Here is a 14,660-nt window from a genome sequence, read left to right as displayed (position 1 = left end):
TTTTTAGCATGTCTAATTTGAAAGGGTGTAATCAAATCTGTCACTGTATTTTAAGCATGAAGTTCTTCAGAACAAGCATTCTATTGTCCGAAGGCCGTTGGAGCTTATTGTGATAAGATTTTTTGTTTGTAATAATATATAAAATGTTTCTCTCCCCAGGAAGAAGAATGCCCACAGTTTCTAAACCCTGACCCTCCAATAATACCTATGGAGTACCAAACAACTGTGTATTTTGAGGGAAAGCATCTAGATTATTATCAGGTAAGCAGATTAATTCAAAGCTACCTGTCATTTGAATGCAAGTTAAACTGCATCCACACCTCTAAACTAAAGCATTAGTTTATGTGCCTTGGAGATCCTGCTCATACTTGTTTTTAAAGAAAGAAAAGAGCTACACATTCAAGTTTGATGCAGTGTTGGTTACTGTAGTAGAGTCATCACCAAGAGAGAATCATAGCTGGAGAAAAATATTTTAACTACTAAAATTGGAGGGGGCACTTTAAGACTTAATGAAACACTGGACAATTTTTTTTTCATCTAATGAAATGAGAGGTGATGTAGAAATTGTGAATGTTTCATATCTTTTTTTCTAATTAAATACTTACTGGGTTTTGTTGTTGTTGTGCTTAATTCAGTTTTCACCTTTCAAACACAAAAATGCACTCAGAAATTAAATTTTTCTTAGCTTGGATAAAATAATCTTTTGCTTTTGTGTGTGTGTGACCATCAAACTAGAAGATCAGGCATTTTTTCAACCATACCAAAGGCTTCTCTTTCTCTATACTTGCTTCCAGAAAATAAATTACAAATCTTCTGAGAAGTCAGAGTTTGACCTCAAGCTTTTAATTGTTTTGTAACCTAGACAATGCATAAAATGTTATTGTTAGTTGGACAAAAACAGAGCTTAAAAATCATTTTTGGGTAGTAGCTCAAGTATTGTTATTATTTTTATTCTTTGTTTCTGTGTTGTCTTTGTGTAAATTGATGATAGATACACTGGGGAGGAGTGCATCGATTTCTTTAGCTAGTGGCCATCTATCAAGGGAAAGAAGGCTCTTTTTTTTGAGGGTTTTTTTTCCTTTTCCAAATTGAAGTACTCTATAGCTTATAAATCCCTTCTATCACCTCTGCTGTGTCTGCCAAGGGATGGAAAAGGGTCAACAGGTCTGAAGAGCAGCGATGTAAGAAGGGTATTCAGAGAAGGGTAAAAAGCAACCCATAAGCACTGTAATCATAAGAAGACCATGCTGAGTGTCACTACGATAGACATATATGAAGACCTTGCTATATAAACATAAGTTCAAAGATAAACATTTTTGTTTGAAGACCTTAAAATATATACAGATGATTAAAAGAAATTGGGTGAATTTGGTCTGTTCTCTGAGGTGCTAGGACTGGTTCCTGCTAGGATATCTGACTGTGTGCAACATGTGGCACACAACACTTCTCTTAGAGGCCACAGCTCTCTATGCTAAAAATTGAAGAGTATTCCAGAGTTTAAACTCATATTTCTTTTGTTTAACATTATGAAGAACTGTTTCTCTGTACAAGAGGAAAATCTTTTCCTGCTTCCTGGAAATAAGTGGAAAAGCCACTCTAAAGAATAAATTCAGGGTAGATGCATAATTTAGATGTACTGAATTTGGCTTCTAGTGGACCCTCTTCCTCCAAGGAGGAGAAGCAGCAGCAGGAATCCAAAAAGTCCTTTATCTAGTTTATCGTTCTGTAATTAAGCATTTTAATCTTTCTGAACTACTAGTAGCAAAAAACCAATGGAAAAAACCTGTTGAGTTGGTTTTTTTTATTCTGTGAGATATCAATTACATTTAACAAAGACAGAGACACATCGTATGGATTGAGTGCTTTATCATGGGTAGCAATGTTTAACAATTTGCCTACAGAACAGACCTAGTATGTATTTATCAACTTGGAACTGGGAAGGCTTACAGGGATTTCAAGTCTCTCTAAGTCAAGGTGAATACATAGGCCCAAAGCTGGAAAGATGCTGGAGAGCAATGAGTGTCAAATGATGTCAGAGTAATTTTTCTTGGGTAAGAGCCATATGGGAATGTCATGTCTGTCATGGAATCAGCTCCATATTTCCTGGTACAGATGTACATTTTTAAGCCAAAACAATATAATGCCTTCAGTGCCAGGGCTGGAATAGGCACACACAGTTACTACAGCTGTATACACAGACCTCTATGTGATAGCAGACAAATAAGGCATAAAATAGTTGTAATCATACAGGCACTCATGCCTGCGGGGTCATGCTATCTGAAGCAGTAACTTTGATGACTGAAAATTCATTTGAGTAAGGGCATAACTTACACTCAGCCTTTGGTAAACATCTCATGGAAATCGGGGTGGCTCAGGAGAAGCCATGGATGGATATTTTGTAGGGGTTGGCCTGCAGCCCAAATGCAAAATAGCATTTGGCTTCTCATGTGGAACAATTTTACTACAGGATATGCTGGGCATTACAGTGCGTTAGGAGCTAGCAGTCATGCAGCTATGAGCACATTTAAGGTCTTTATTGATTAGAACATTGGTATGGCCACTTTCCTTGCCTAAATTCTTGCTTAGAAAAAGCAAAAATTAATGTTCTCTTGTCACTTTGAACTACTAGTTCTATTATCTCGGTTTAATCTGTGCTTTACTTAAAAGGCACAACCAGCCTTATCATGGGTGACTAAGTACACTAGCCAACATTGTGTATATAAGCATCTTCATTTCTAGGTGGAGATGAGCAATAAAGGCCTACTTAGTGAGTAGGAGAGGTGAATGGCTTAAAAAACTGCTATTGCAGAACTGATGGAGGAAGTATAAGCTTGCACGTTTTGTATGCACCTCCTAACTTTTGAATGCTTAAAGTACAATGAATAAGTCTCCTCGTGAGGACTTCCATTGGAGAGAAATAGATTAAAACAGAAGAGGCTGTTGACTGTTTTTCTGCCACTCCTTCCTCTGAAAGAATTTCAGTAGGAAGGAGAGGTAAATCCAAGCTGTTGTCATTCATTTGGGAATAACCTCATCCAGGATAGACAGTTGAGAGGAAAGTTTAGTACTGATCAATCATATTGCATGCAATTTCTGAGACACTCTCCAGCTGAGTCCTTGAAAGATTGGCAGAATAGGAGAGACAGATGTACCAGCATCAAGATAACCTTATTAGCTCACCAAAGATTCTCGTTAAAAGTAATTTCCCATTTGGATTTGTCTTTGTCACATGTGTCTGATGTGAAACCCGCTTCCTAGTGTTTGCTATATGTATCTTGAACCCAGACTGCCGACTGTGAGCTCTGTGGCCTTCTGCTCAAGAGCCTGGTATAGCAACTCCTGATTTCAATGCACTGCAGGTATCAGATGTCACACACATGGAAGCTCCCCTCCTCTCCCAGAGCCTGCTGTTAAGCATGTGGGAAAGCCTTACACAGCAACAGAATTTGAACACTTTTGAAAAACAGATGTTATATTAAAATATGTGGAGTAGGACAAACAAGGCAACATTCCTCAAAAAAAAAAAAAAGGATTTGTAAGGAGGTGCTTTAAAACTTGGAGTATGTAGATGTTTTCTGTAAAGCAAGAATGAGCTGTAAAAGTTTCAAACAAGTCTCAGTCAGTAGCTTATTTTCTATATGTAGCTTCTGAGAAGGAAGAAGTAGAAACTATGTTCCCCTCTATAACATAAACCTACCAAAGTCTTGAGTCAGGCCCTATAACTGGTTAGAACATGTTGTCCTCCTCAGCCCCAAACCTTGGTGGGCTCACATCTACTGCCCAACCTGTCACAGTGAAGGTGCAATAGGAAAGCTCGCCACTGCACTAACTAGATAAATCTAGTGACCCATGAGTTACCTGTGATTCCAGCATCAGAGAATTAGCTACAAATAAACATGCTGTGATGCTCATGCACAAGGCATGGATGATAGGAGACAGTGTATTTAACCCCTGGAGCAGAAAAGAGGAATTGAGTAACCATTATTTTTTTGCCATGTGCTTCAAGATTCAGACAGCTCTGATCAAAAACAGGGAGTAGTTCTTTACATCAACAATGAAGTTCTCATGAAGTCCAGCAAGGCCACTGACAAGGTTCTGCACCTGGGTCGGGGTAATTCCCAATATCAGTACAGACTGAGGGTTAAATGGATTGAGAGTAGCCTTGTGGAGAAGGACATAGGAATGAAACATTAGATATGAGCTGGCAATATGCACTTGCAGCCCAAAAAAAGCAATGGTATCCTGGGCTGCATCAAAAGAAGTGTGGCCAGCAGGTCAAGAGAGGTATTTATCTTCCTCCTACCCACTCTCCTGAAACTCCAGCTCTGGGGTCCCCAGTACAGGAAAGACATGGACCTGTTGCAGCAAGTCCAAAGGAGAGACATGGAAATGATCAGAGGGCTGGGTGAGAGCTAGAGCGCTTATCCTATGAAGAAAAGCTGATAGAGTTGAGGTGATTCAGCCTGGACAAAAGAAGGCTCCAGAGAGACACTTGTGGACTTTCAATATATAAAGGGGGCTTATAAGAAAGATGAAGAGAGACTTTTTACCAGGACCTGTAGGAAAAGGGAAAGGGGTAACATTTTTTAAACTGAAAGAGTGTAGGGTTGGATAGGATATAAGGAAGAAATCTTTTACAAGGAGGGTGATGAGTGACTGGAACAGGTTGTCCAAGAAGGTTGTGGGTACCCCACCCCTAGAAGTGTTCAAGACCGGGTTGGATGGGGCTTTCAGCAACCTGGTCTAGGGAAAGATGTCCCCGCCTATGTCAGGGGTGTTGGACTAGATGATCTTTAAAGGTCCCAACCCAAATGATTCTATGATTTTATAAAGGCGAAGGTTATCTTGTACCCCAGTGAGATCTGATTTCATAAGTCTTTACCAACAATGCTGTCTGAAAATATCCTTGCTACTCATTTCTTTCTAAGATTCTTCTGGCAAAGCTGTTTGCACAGCTATCCTGTGGGCAGGAAAATGATCCAGAACAGAAACAGTGTTGTGGGGTGATGTGTTTGGTTTTTAACTAGCTCGGTTCCTTGACTGAATCACAGAACAGCCAAGCTGAGAGTTTTGCTGGTGCAGTGAAGGTCGGTATGTGCTTCAGCCTTAAGACAGTAATTAATGGATTTAGGATCTAAGGACAAGAGAGGGAAAGACAGTGTCTAGGAGGCAGGAATACCCTTAAACTGGTGCTGCCATCAAAGACTTTCCTGTGAAAATACATTGGGAGTCATAGTAAGGCAGGAGAAAGCCAGAAAGAGCTGAGAGATGTTCATTCCTGTTTCCCATGCAGTTCTTGCATTACTGCTTTGCCTAGAATCCCTACAGAGCAGAACTCACACAGCTCTGTTAATAACACATCTGATGTGTGAAGCCATCCAGTGTTTACATATCCTAGCTTTTTCTTATTGCTCCCTAAAATGGAGTGCTACATATGATCTTACTTTTCTTGAACTGCACGTTGTGTCCACCCTGAATGAATGTTGGTGGAGTGCATCAAAGTACCAGATTGCTCTGACTCAGTATTTCACTAGCACTGTTTTAGATGACTGTAACTGGTTAGCCTACTGCATTTGGTCTTAATTACTTCCATAGCTGAACAGGATATTGCCTGGTGATGTTTACTATGCTTGGTGATGCTATACAAATTCTAAACTGAACTTTTCTCTTCCATAGGGTAAAAAATTTGTGGTTGGAAACAGCCAATTTGAATTTGAAGCTCCTGTTGATGAATCAGATAATGGAAATTTTTCATTCATGACTAAAGAGGTAAATGCAAAAATATGATTCACCTACCAAATATACTCAGTTCTTCTTCTAAACTGTTCTAGTAGCCACGTGTATCCAAAATTATACAAGTAATATGGGTTTCCCTTAGAAAAGAAAGCCACCTCTGATAGAGATTCTCCTTTGGCAGTAGTAGTCAAAGGCAACAGCTGTAGCTCAGAGCTCCTGGGGTCTCCCATCAAAACCCTCAATCTTTCTCCTTCATTTCTCTACGTATGCAATCCATGGATTTATGGAACTGTCCCTGGAGGAATTTGAGACCACTATTGTTTTATTCTTCACATTTTATGCAATCTGGTAAAATCATTGAAGCCTCACCTTGAATATTGTGTTCAGTTTTCGTCACTGCAATATAAAAAATATTAAACTATTAGAGAGTGTCCAAAGGAGGGCAGTGAAGATGGTGAAGGGCCTTGAGGGGAAGCTGTATGAGGAATGGCTGAGTGCACTTGGTCTGTTCAGCCTGGAGAAGAGGAGACTGAGGGGAGATCTCATTGCAGTTACAACTTCCTCATGAGGGGAAGAGGAGAGGCAGGCACTGCTCTCTTCTCTGTGTTGACCTGTGACAGGACCTGAGGGAATGGCCTGAAGTTGTGTCAGGGGAGGTTTAGGTTGGATATTAGAAAAAGGTTCTTCTCCCAGAGGGTAGTTGGAACAGGCTCCCCAGAGAAGTGGTCACAGCACCAAGCCTGGCAGAGTTCAAGAAGCATTTGGATGATACTCTCAGGCACATGTTGTGACTCTTGGGGATGATCCTGTGCAGGGATAGGAGTTGGACTTGATGATCCTTGTGGGTCCCTTCCAACTTAGCATATTCTGTAATTCTGTGAAAATACAAGAATTTCAGTGCTCTCTCTCTCCACATCCCAATTCATTATCTTTCCCATTTTGCATCTGTAAAAATGGGAGTGGTAAGAATGGTAACAGCATGCTGTTGTTTGGCTACTTAGTAGTGTTATGATTTGGTTATTAAAATTGTTAGAGAGATGCCTCTGCCTGAATTAAGATGCAAAGGAGACCATGTCCCCAAATCAGTAGTATGGATTTTTATTTAGTAGTAAATGTTAGGCAGAGAGAGATACAAAGAAATAGGGAAAAGAGAAGGTTCAACAGGAGGGAGAGAGTGTGACAGAGAGACAGATTAAGTAGAAAAAATATCACCACTCTGTGGACTCCAATGGCATCCCGTTCTTCTTCTTGTGGTCTTTTCAGTGGTGAGAGTCCCAGTCTTGTCAAAGTGATGTTTGCAGTCTGAATCTGTCACAGGAAACCCAGGGCAGTGAGGGATCCCTGGGGGGGGGTGGTTCTTATGCTTAGGCTAGGTAGAAATGCCCCCAGTGCTAGGTAAAATTTCCCCTGGCATGGGAAATTTTACAGAGGATGATATAATACTGGATCACATGACATTTCATGAGCCTTTTACACCTTGTAAGATGTTACAGTTGCCTGTTACATCAGTGCAGTTGAGTCAATTATGGCCCATCAGCAGAGATGAATACCTTGAGGCTTCACATGAATGTTTGGTACTTCCCAGAGGGGAGTTACCACATCTGAGTCATTTGTGTAAGGACAAAGAAACACTACCCCACGTCAGAGGATTTACCTCTTTCCTTATCTTGTTCAACACCCAGCTTGTAGCCTGAGGTGGTGGGTGTGCACACGCTCAGAAGGCTTGCACCTTGATTACTTGAATCATTAGCATTCCAGTGTCTCACACTTGTGGATACTTGTTTTTTTCCTGAGATAATTGGACAATAATATCACCTTTATCTTATCTCAGCTTCCAGTCACAGTCCAAATTAGTAGGCATATTTGGGTAGGCGGGGGCTTTGGTGAGCAGTTGCTTCTTTGCACAGTTTGCTACAGTGGACAAAAGTCTTTCAGTGATTTTAACGATGTTTAAACCACTAATGATTTCAGTCTCTCACAAATAGTTATGCTTCTTTCACTTTGGTTTATTTTACTGAGAAAGGATATAGTATTTTAAAAATAGTCTATTTTCTAAGCTCAAAGTTTGACTCACAAATGTAATGCTGACTTTAAACTTTATGTCTTATGAGCTCACTAACAGTAGTTTTAAGAACTGATGAACATTCATGTGTTATTTGTGCCTAGCACAAAGCATTTGCTTTATAAGCCTCTGAATTTTTCTTTGCTCTTTTTCCTTCCCAGTAATTGTTACTGCTGCTGTCTTTCAACATGAGCACAAGCTCATGTCTTGGAACACGTGAACCTTGTGATTTGGCTGTAAAATGAGGAGGTTGCACTGCAAAAGATGTGAGAGATTTCCTCTCCATGTGGTGCGAGTCTGCTGTGCCCACAAAAGTAATGGGGCCAGATGGTGTGGGAAGGGAGAACTCAGCAGGGTCAGCAGCTATACTTACTGCATCTGAACAGTACTTTTGCTGCTTTGATACTTATAACCAAGTGTAAATTAAATTAATGATAAGCGAGTATTCAGATATTGCTGTCCCTTGGTACTTGAAAATTCTGATTGTGAACGATTAGGTTCATTAAAACATTTTTCTATGAATGTATTTGGCCAAGATGAAGAAAAGTCCATAAGGCTTGAGAGAATTTCTAAAATCTTCACAGCTCTGATTACTGAGAATCATAGAAAATGCATGAAATCAACCTTGCCAAATGAAGGTATAAATATCTCTATTTTGTCATCTTTTCCAGTTCTCCTATAGTGCAAATGAGACTCTACAACTTAACTTATCTATAAGAACAGATAAGGTGAAGATTGACAGCAAACTGATGGGTAAGTATGAAATATGGGATTAAAGGGAGGTTAATTACAGTAAACAGAAATCTATTCCTTCATAATTTGGAATCATGAATAAGAATGTTTGTAGGTTTTACTCGTGTGGTTGAAACAAATCTGACAGATCAAAAGTGATTAATACTAAAGTAATGCATCAAACATCAGTGTTGTCAGCAAGTTTGCTGATGACACCAAGCTATGTGGTGCAGTTGACACACTGGAGGGAAGGGATGCCATCCAGAGGGACCTTGACAGGCTGAAGAGATAGGCCCTTGTGAACCTCATGAAGTTCAACAAGGCCAAGTGTAAGGTCCTGCACATGGGTTTGGAGAATCCCAGCCACAAATACAGCTGGGATATGAAGGGGTTGAGAGCAGTCCTGCAGAGAAGGACTTGGGTGTGAAAAGCTGGACATGACCCAGCAATGTGCATTTGCAGCCCAGAAAGCCAATCATATCCTGGACTGGATCAAAAGAAATGTGACCAGCAGGTCAAGGGAAATTATTCTCTCCTCTACTCCGCTCTCATGAGATCCTACCTGGAATAGGGCATCCAGCTCTTGGCCCACAGTATAAGAAGGACTTGGACGTGTTGGAATTAATACAGAGGAGGGAAGGCCACAGAGACGATCAGAGGGCTGGAGCACCTTTCCCATGAGAAAAGGCTGAAAGAATTGGGTTCGTTCAGCCTGGAAAAGAGAAGGCTCTGGGGAGACCTTATTGCAACCTTTCAGTACTTAAAAGGGGTTTATAAAAAGGATAGGGACAAACTCTTTGCAGGGACTGTTGCGATAGGACAAAGGGTAATGGTTTTACACTGAAAGAAGGTAGATTTAAATTAGATATAAGGAAGAAGGTTTTTACAGTGAGAGTAGTGAAACACTGGTACAGGTTGCTGTGCTGGTTTCAACTGAGATAGAGTTAGTTTTCTTCACAGTGGCTAGTATGGGACTATGTTTTGGATACCAGAGAAGTGATAGATGCCTCATACCTGGAAACACTGGAAGTTAGGCTGAACCGGGCTCTGAGTAGAATCATAGAATCACAGAATATCTTGAGTTGGAAGGGACCCACAAAGATCATCGAGTCTGGCTCCTGGCTGTACACAGGACAATCTCAAAAAAGCATTTGATCTAGTTGAAGATGTCCCTGCTCATTGCAGGGATTTAAATAGATGACCTTTAAAGCTCTCTTCCAACCCAAATTCTTCTATGATTCTACAATTCTATGATTCTATGAATTTTGAGATTGCTTTTGCTCTGAAGGGCAGTGCTAATAACAAAGCTTCACAGTTCAAACTTACTTAAGTAGTTTGATTACTATTTTTTTCAATTACCATTTCCCTTTCTCAAGGCACTTTCCTCATAAAATAGGGATCATTTTCACTGCTGCTTATACGGACTTCACCTGAAAGTGAAAAGCTGAAATCTCAACTTTTAACTGTGTCTCAGCTTAGACAGGTTCTGCAGTCTCTATGTCTGCTGGCAATACACAGAAACATTGTGTGCTTTCAGCTCATTATTTTATTCATTTATTTATATGAAAAAAAATTATAGCTTAAGGACTGGGTATCTGATAAAAATTTCTTTATAAATATAAATTCCTTTGTTTCTTTCAACATACAACAATGAAGCAATTATGTCTGTGAGTCTAGTCCTGAGCTGAAGTAAGAAAGCTCCTTCAAAATCAGTGGAAGAAATCTAGGAGCTAAGACCTACCTTACTGTCCTTTGGACTGAAGTTTAAGGCAGAATATTGCAAAAACTATAAGGCAACACACTTGTTACTTGTGTGATCAGTCAACATCAGGAAAACTAATACTAAATACCCCAAGTAATTTCCTCTGCAGATTGAATCTTCAGACCCTATTTCTCCAGCTGTACAATATTTAAATTTATTCCCTTTCTTGTTGGCAGTATAGAACTACGTTTTTAGAAGATTTTCCTTATGTCTCTGTGTGCAGTGTTAAAAGCACTTAAAAGAGGATCTGGCATGAATGTTACAGGGAGGTCATATTACAGACTCCCACTGTCTTAATTTCCATTCCAGAAGCTGTCATTTTTAAAGCTGCAAAATTTTGACCAAATATTCCCAACATCTTTTTTTAAGTCTGGGAAAAACATAAAATCCCCCAAAAAGTACTTAAATTATTAAGGAAATATTATCATTCAGATTGAAATATAGAACCCTTGCAAGAGGGGAATTGAAAAATTATCAGAAAATGTCTCTTCTTATTATAAAAGAGATTTTTTTAAATCCAAATTCTCTCTGTCTTTTAGACTTTCTTGCAATATGAAATCCACAGTGTAATGTGTTTTTATGCATCTTGAAAGGAACTGGCTTTGGGTATATGGTTGCTGCTGAGAAGCACCTTTGAACCTGCCAGTGAAAGAACCCTTTCTTTGTACAACACTTAGTGAATACTAAGTTATGATAGCGTTTTTACATCTCAAGCCATCAGGGGTTCTGAACAGTATGAAATCCAATATATCCCTTTTATCCTTTGTCCTTTTTATCAATGATATCACAGCTGGTATCTCAAGGTGATGGATAAGAGTCTGAATCTAATGAGTGGCCTGCTGCTGGTACATTTAATGAGCTATTCAGTGAACAGGGGGAGTGGTTAATACTTTAAGGCCATGGCTTTCTCCATTGCATTTATGCAACTGGATGTGAGGGATGTCATAACATTGCAGTGCTGACATTGTTTACTGAGGGATGCGATAAGAATCCCTGTCCAGCCAACAAAGGATAACAAAGTAAATATATTCCCATGCTGTACCTGGTGGCCATGTGGCGGTGTGGGTGAGAAGTGCTGTGTTTAGGAAGTCAAGGGGAAGATTTGTTTGACAATATTACCTTTTCAAGTGTCTGTGCAGTAGCAACCTTTCAGAGAGCTGGAATAAGAAAGGAATCTGGTTCCCACAAAAGCAATTCACAGCACAGATGTGAGGAGACTTTTCCTTGCCACTGTCCACATTGTCTCTTCTGCTTATAAAAGCAAACAGCAACATACCAGGGCTGTCATACTGGTGCTTTTCCACAGCACTACGTTTACATCCAACATACAGAGTGGATAGCTGACAAACAAACTGTTGGAAATATTGTTTGTTGTTCAGTGACATATCAATGTGCTCAGTCTATGAAGCAAATTATGCTACTCCTGCTTTGTGCAATTCCTTGGAAATTCAAGATAGAGATTGAATCAAATGTATGCTCTTTCATTTTTCATTGTTACAAATAGCAAAGTCCTTTAGTTTTGCATACACCTCCAATGACTCTCAACTGAATTTGTGCTGGTAAAGTTACTTGAAATCAAGTGGATATGCTGATTAGAGGTAGGAAGGGCTAAAACCAGGCTTTATCATTGCATCAACTCTTCAGCGTAAGGGAAAGAATAAAAACCTGTTATTATATTAAAGACTGGTTGTGAAACAGAATGCTGAGGGTTTAAAATACATAGCGTTTAGAGAAAAACTGCCTGTATGAGATTACATGCTCTCCTGCAAGTGGCAGAGAGACAGTAGCCAAGATTTGGGCATCTGCAATATTGTTCATGCCTCGCAGGGGAATGAGGCCACTGCTGAAAAAATAGCATTCTCATTTTACTTTTTCATTTCTGAAATCTGACATGGTAGTCTCCTGGAATTAGATTTTAAAAGCTACTGCTGTTGCTGTTATCTAGGAAGGTATGAAGTGCATTGAAAATGTTAGTGACTGGAAGGTGGCTTTGCCAGTCTCTCTTCTGGTGTCCTGCTCCTCTGAGAACAAAAGCTTTCTTTAAATAGACATTTTTAATGGCCTTTACCATATGCAATCTCAAAGGGAATTACCCTTGTCCACGTCTGTTTACTTTCCTTTATTTCCTGCATCTTCAAGGATGAACTTCCTTTGAAAAACAACCAGTGTCACTAAGGTTTCATCAGACATAATGAGCACATAAACCAGCTCATCACTACTGGAAAAGGGAGATGTTGAGTTTCTGTCTTGTACACCCCTGTGCTGTTTTCAGCTGGCATAGTTAGTGTTCTTCACAGTGGTTAGTACGGGGCTGTTTTGGATTTGTACTGAACACAGTACATGATATGTACACATCTATGATGACATAGAGATGTTTTTGTTGTTGCTGACCAGTGCTTACACAAATCCAAGGCGTTTTTTGCTTTTCATGCTGCCACACTGGCAAGGAAGTTGGGGGGGTGTGGGAGGTTGAGAGGAGACACAAGTGGAACAGGTGACCCAAACTGACCAAAGGGATATTCCATACTGTATGGCATCACGCTCAGTGTATAAAGCTGGGGGGAAGGAGGAAGGGTGGGACATTTGAAGTGATGGTATTCGTCTTTCTCTTCCTGTGACTGTTACATGAGATGGGGCCCTGCTCTCTTGGGGATGGCTGAACACTTGCCTGTCCATGAGAAGCAGTGAATTAATTCTTTGTTTTTCTTTGCTTGTGTGTGTGGCTTTTTCTTTCCCTATTGAACTGTCTTTATCTCAACTCACAAATTTTCTACCTTTTACCCTTCCAATTCTTTCCCCAATCCCGTTGTTGGGGGAGTGAGCAAGTGGCTGCATGGTACCTGTTTGCCAGCTGCAGTTAAACCACGACAGTGCCATTCCCATCTGTAAGCACATTTAACTCTTGAAAGAGCACAGGAGGAAACCTAGATATATTCTGCTGTTCTGGTAAGTTAAGTTGATTTACAAGACTCAACAAGTGCCAGAGCCTCAGTAGCAGAGTGTGAGAGGCTGTGTGGCCAGAAAAGTAGAGCAGCAAAGAGTAGAGAGAAGCAAGGAAAAAAGGAGCAGAAAAAAACAAAAAAGAAGTTTTCCTCTTTACAATATTCATCTCGCTTTTCCAGGGAAGACAGCACTCACACACTGGGTAGTCTGTGCAACTTGCACACTTCCCCTAGAGAAACGTGTGGCATCTTTTCAGTCCATTTTCTTCTGCGCTAGTTCTCAAGTGCATCTCCGTATGTTTTTTTGCAAGCCCAGGGTCTCCGTATGGTGCTGAACCACCCAACTATGTCTCAAGGCTTTGCATCTATTTGGGAAAATTAGTTTTATTCAATGACTGCTTCATGCTAGAGATTGATGGGGGCCAAAACAAGCTTAGTGTCTGGGAGAGTTGGTGAGTCGTTCATCAGTAAGAGAGGCATGACTGTCAGACATGATTTCTTGGCTCAGAAAAGCTAAAACTAAACCCCACTACAGAAGGAATAAGGCATACATCAGGATGACATTTCAAGACAAAAGGGAAAACAAAAGCAAGAAAATAGAGAAGAATGGAGAAATGAAGAGGTATTAACTTGAACAAAGGATAACACTTCATTTAGTGTTAACATTCTGTTTAGTTCAGACCTTAGTGATGATTATGGAAAGTCCCAAACATCCTTGAAACAGCCTACAGAGGCAGGTCTTTTCCTTTAAATCTGCAACTGGCAGAGGTCCCATGCCACCTGATGTCTGTCCCTACTGACACCCATGCAGAGTCTAGACCCTTCCACATCTGACTAGTGGTGCTCCAGGAGGATCTGATTTTTGAACTAATCTTTGAACAGTTGTATGAGTTATTGACATTGGTCAAAGTAAGGACTTTGTACTTGAATGTTTTGACAGTGCCTGAGTGACAAAAATATATTTGGGTTCTACTTGATAGTTTATTCATAATCTGCACATGGATAGATTTCATGTTTTTCCACAGATGGAAAAATTATGTTCTCTCAACATGATTCAGAGTTAAGGACAGAATATGCATATCACTCACAACTCCACTGAACTTTGTACACGAAGTTAGATTTCCTTCTTAAAGCACACTGAGTGTCCTTAAAACAGTGGGAAATGCTAAGTGCATTTATCGTTCATCTTTCAGTGACTCTGTACAACTGCTCTTATGGACGAAGCGACTGCAGCTTGTGCCTCGCTGCCCATCACGACTATAGGTGTGTCTGGTGTGAAGAAGAGGGGAAGCCCAGCAAGTGCGTTTATGAAAAACTCTGTCATGCTCCTCCCACCAACACATGTCCTCCTCCAGAAATCACTCGCGTAAGATTGCTTTTTTTCTCTCCCTACCGGGAATATTTTTCAGGAGAAAGCATCCAAGCA

General features: G+C 40.2%; 1 protein-coding gene across 6 annotated transcripts in view; it reads left to right on the top strand.

Annotated features, from left to right (window-relative positions):
- The window catches only part of PLXNB2 (plexin B2), a 259,621-nt gene that overhangs the window by 193,369 nt on the left and 51,592 nt on the right, over positions 1-14,660 (top strand). For all 6 annotated transcript variants that reach the window (XM_039383554.1, XM_027742588.2, XM_039383552.1 and 3 more), the window contains 4 exons: positions 160-261; positions 5,677-5,769; positions 8,470-8,551; positions 14,428-14,600. In XM_039383554.1, the coding sequence (XP_039239488.1) occupies positions 160-261; positions 5,677-5,769; positions 8,470-8,551; positions 14,428-14,600 (450 nt within the window). The remainder of the gene's footprint in view (positions 1-159; positions 262-5,676; positions 5,770-8,469; positions 8,552-14,427; positions 14,601-14,660) is intronic.

Source organism: Pipra filicauda, unplaced genomic scaffold (assembly GCF_003945595.2).
Source record: "Pipra filicauda isolate LSUMZ 115617 unplaced genomic scaffold, ASM394559v2 scaffold113_size4260070_pilon, whole genome shotgun sequence".
NCBI classification, from domain to species: domain Eukaryota; kingdom Metazoa; phylum Chordata; class Aves; order Passeriformes; family Pipridae; genus Pipra; species Pipra filicauda.
Note: the sequence above shows the minus strand (reverse complement) of the source record. Positions and strands in the feature narration are given on the sequence as shown.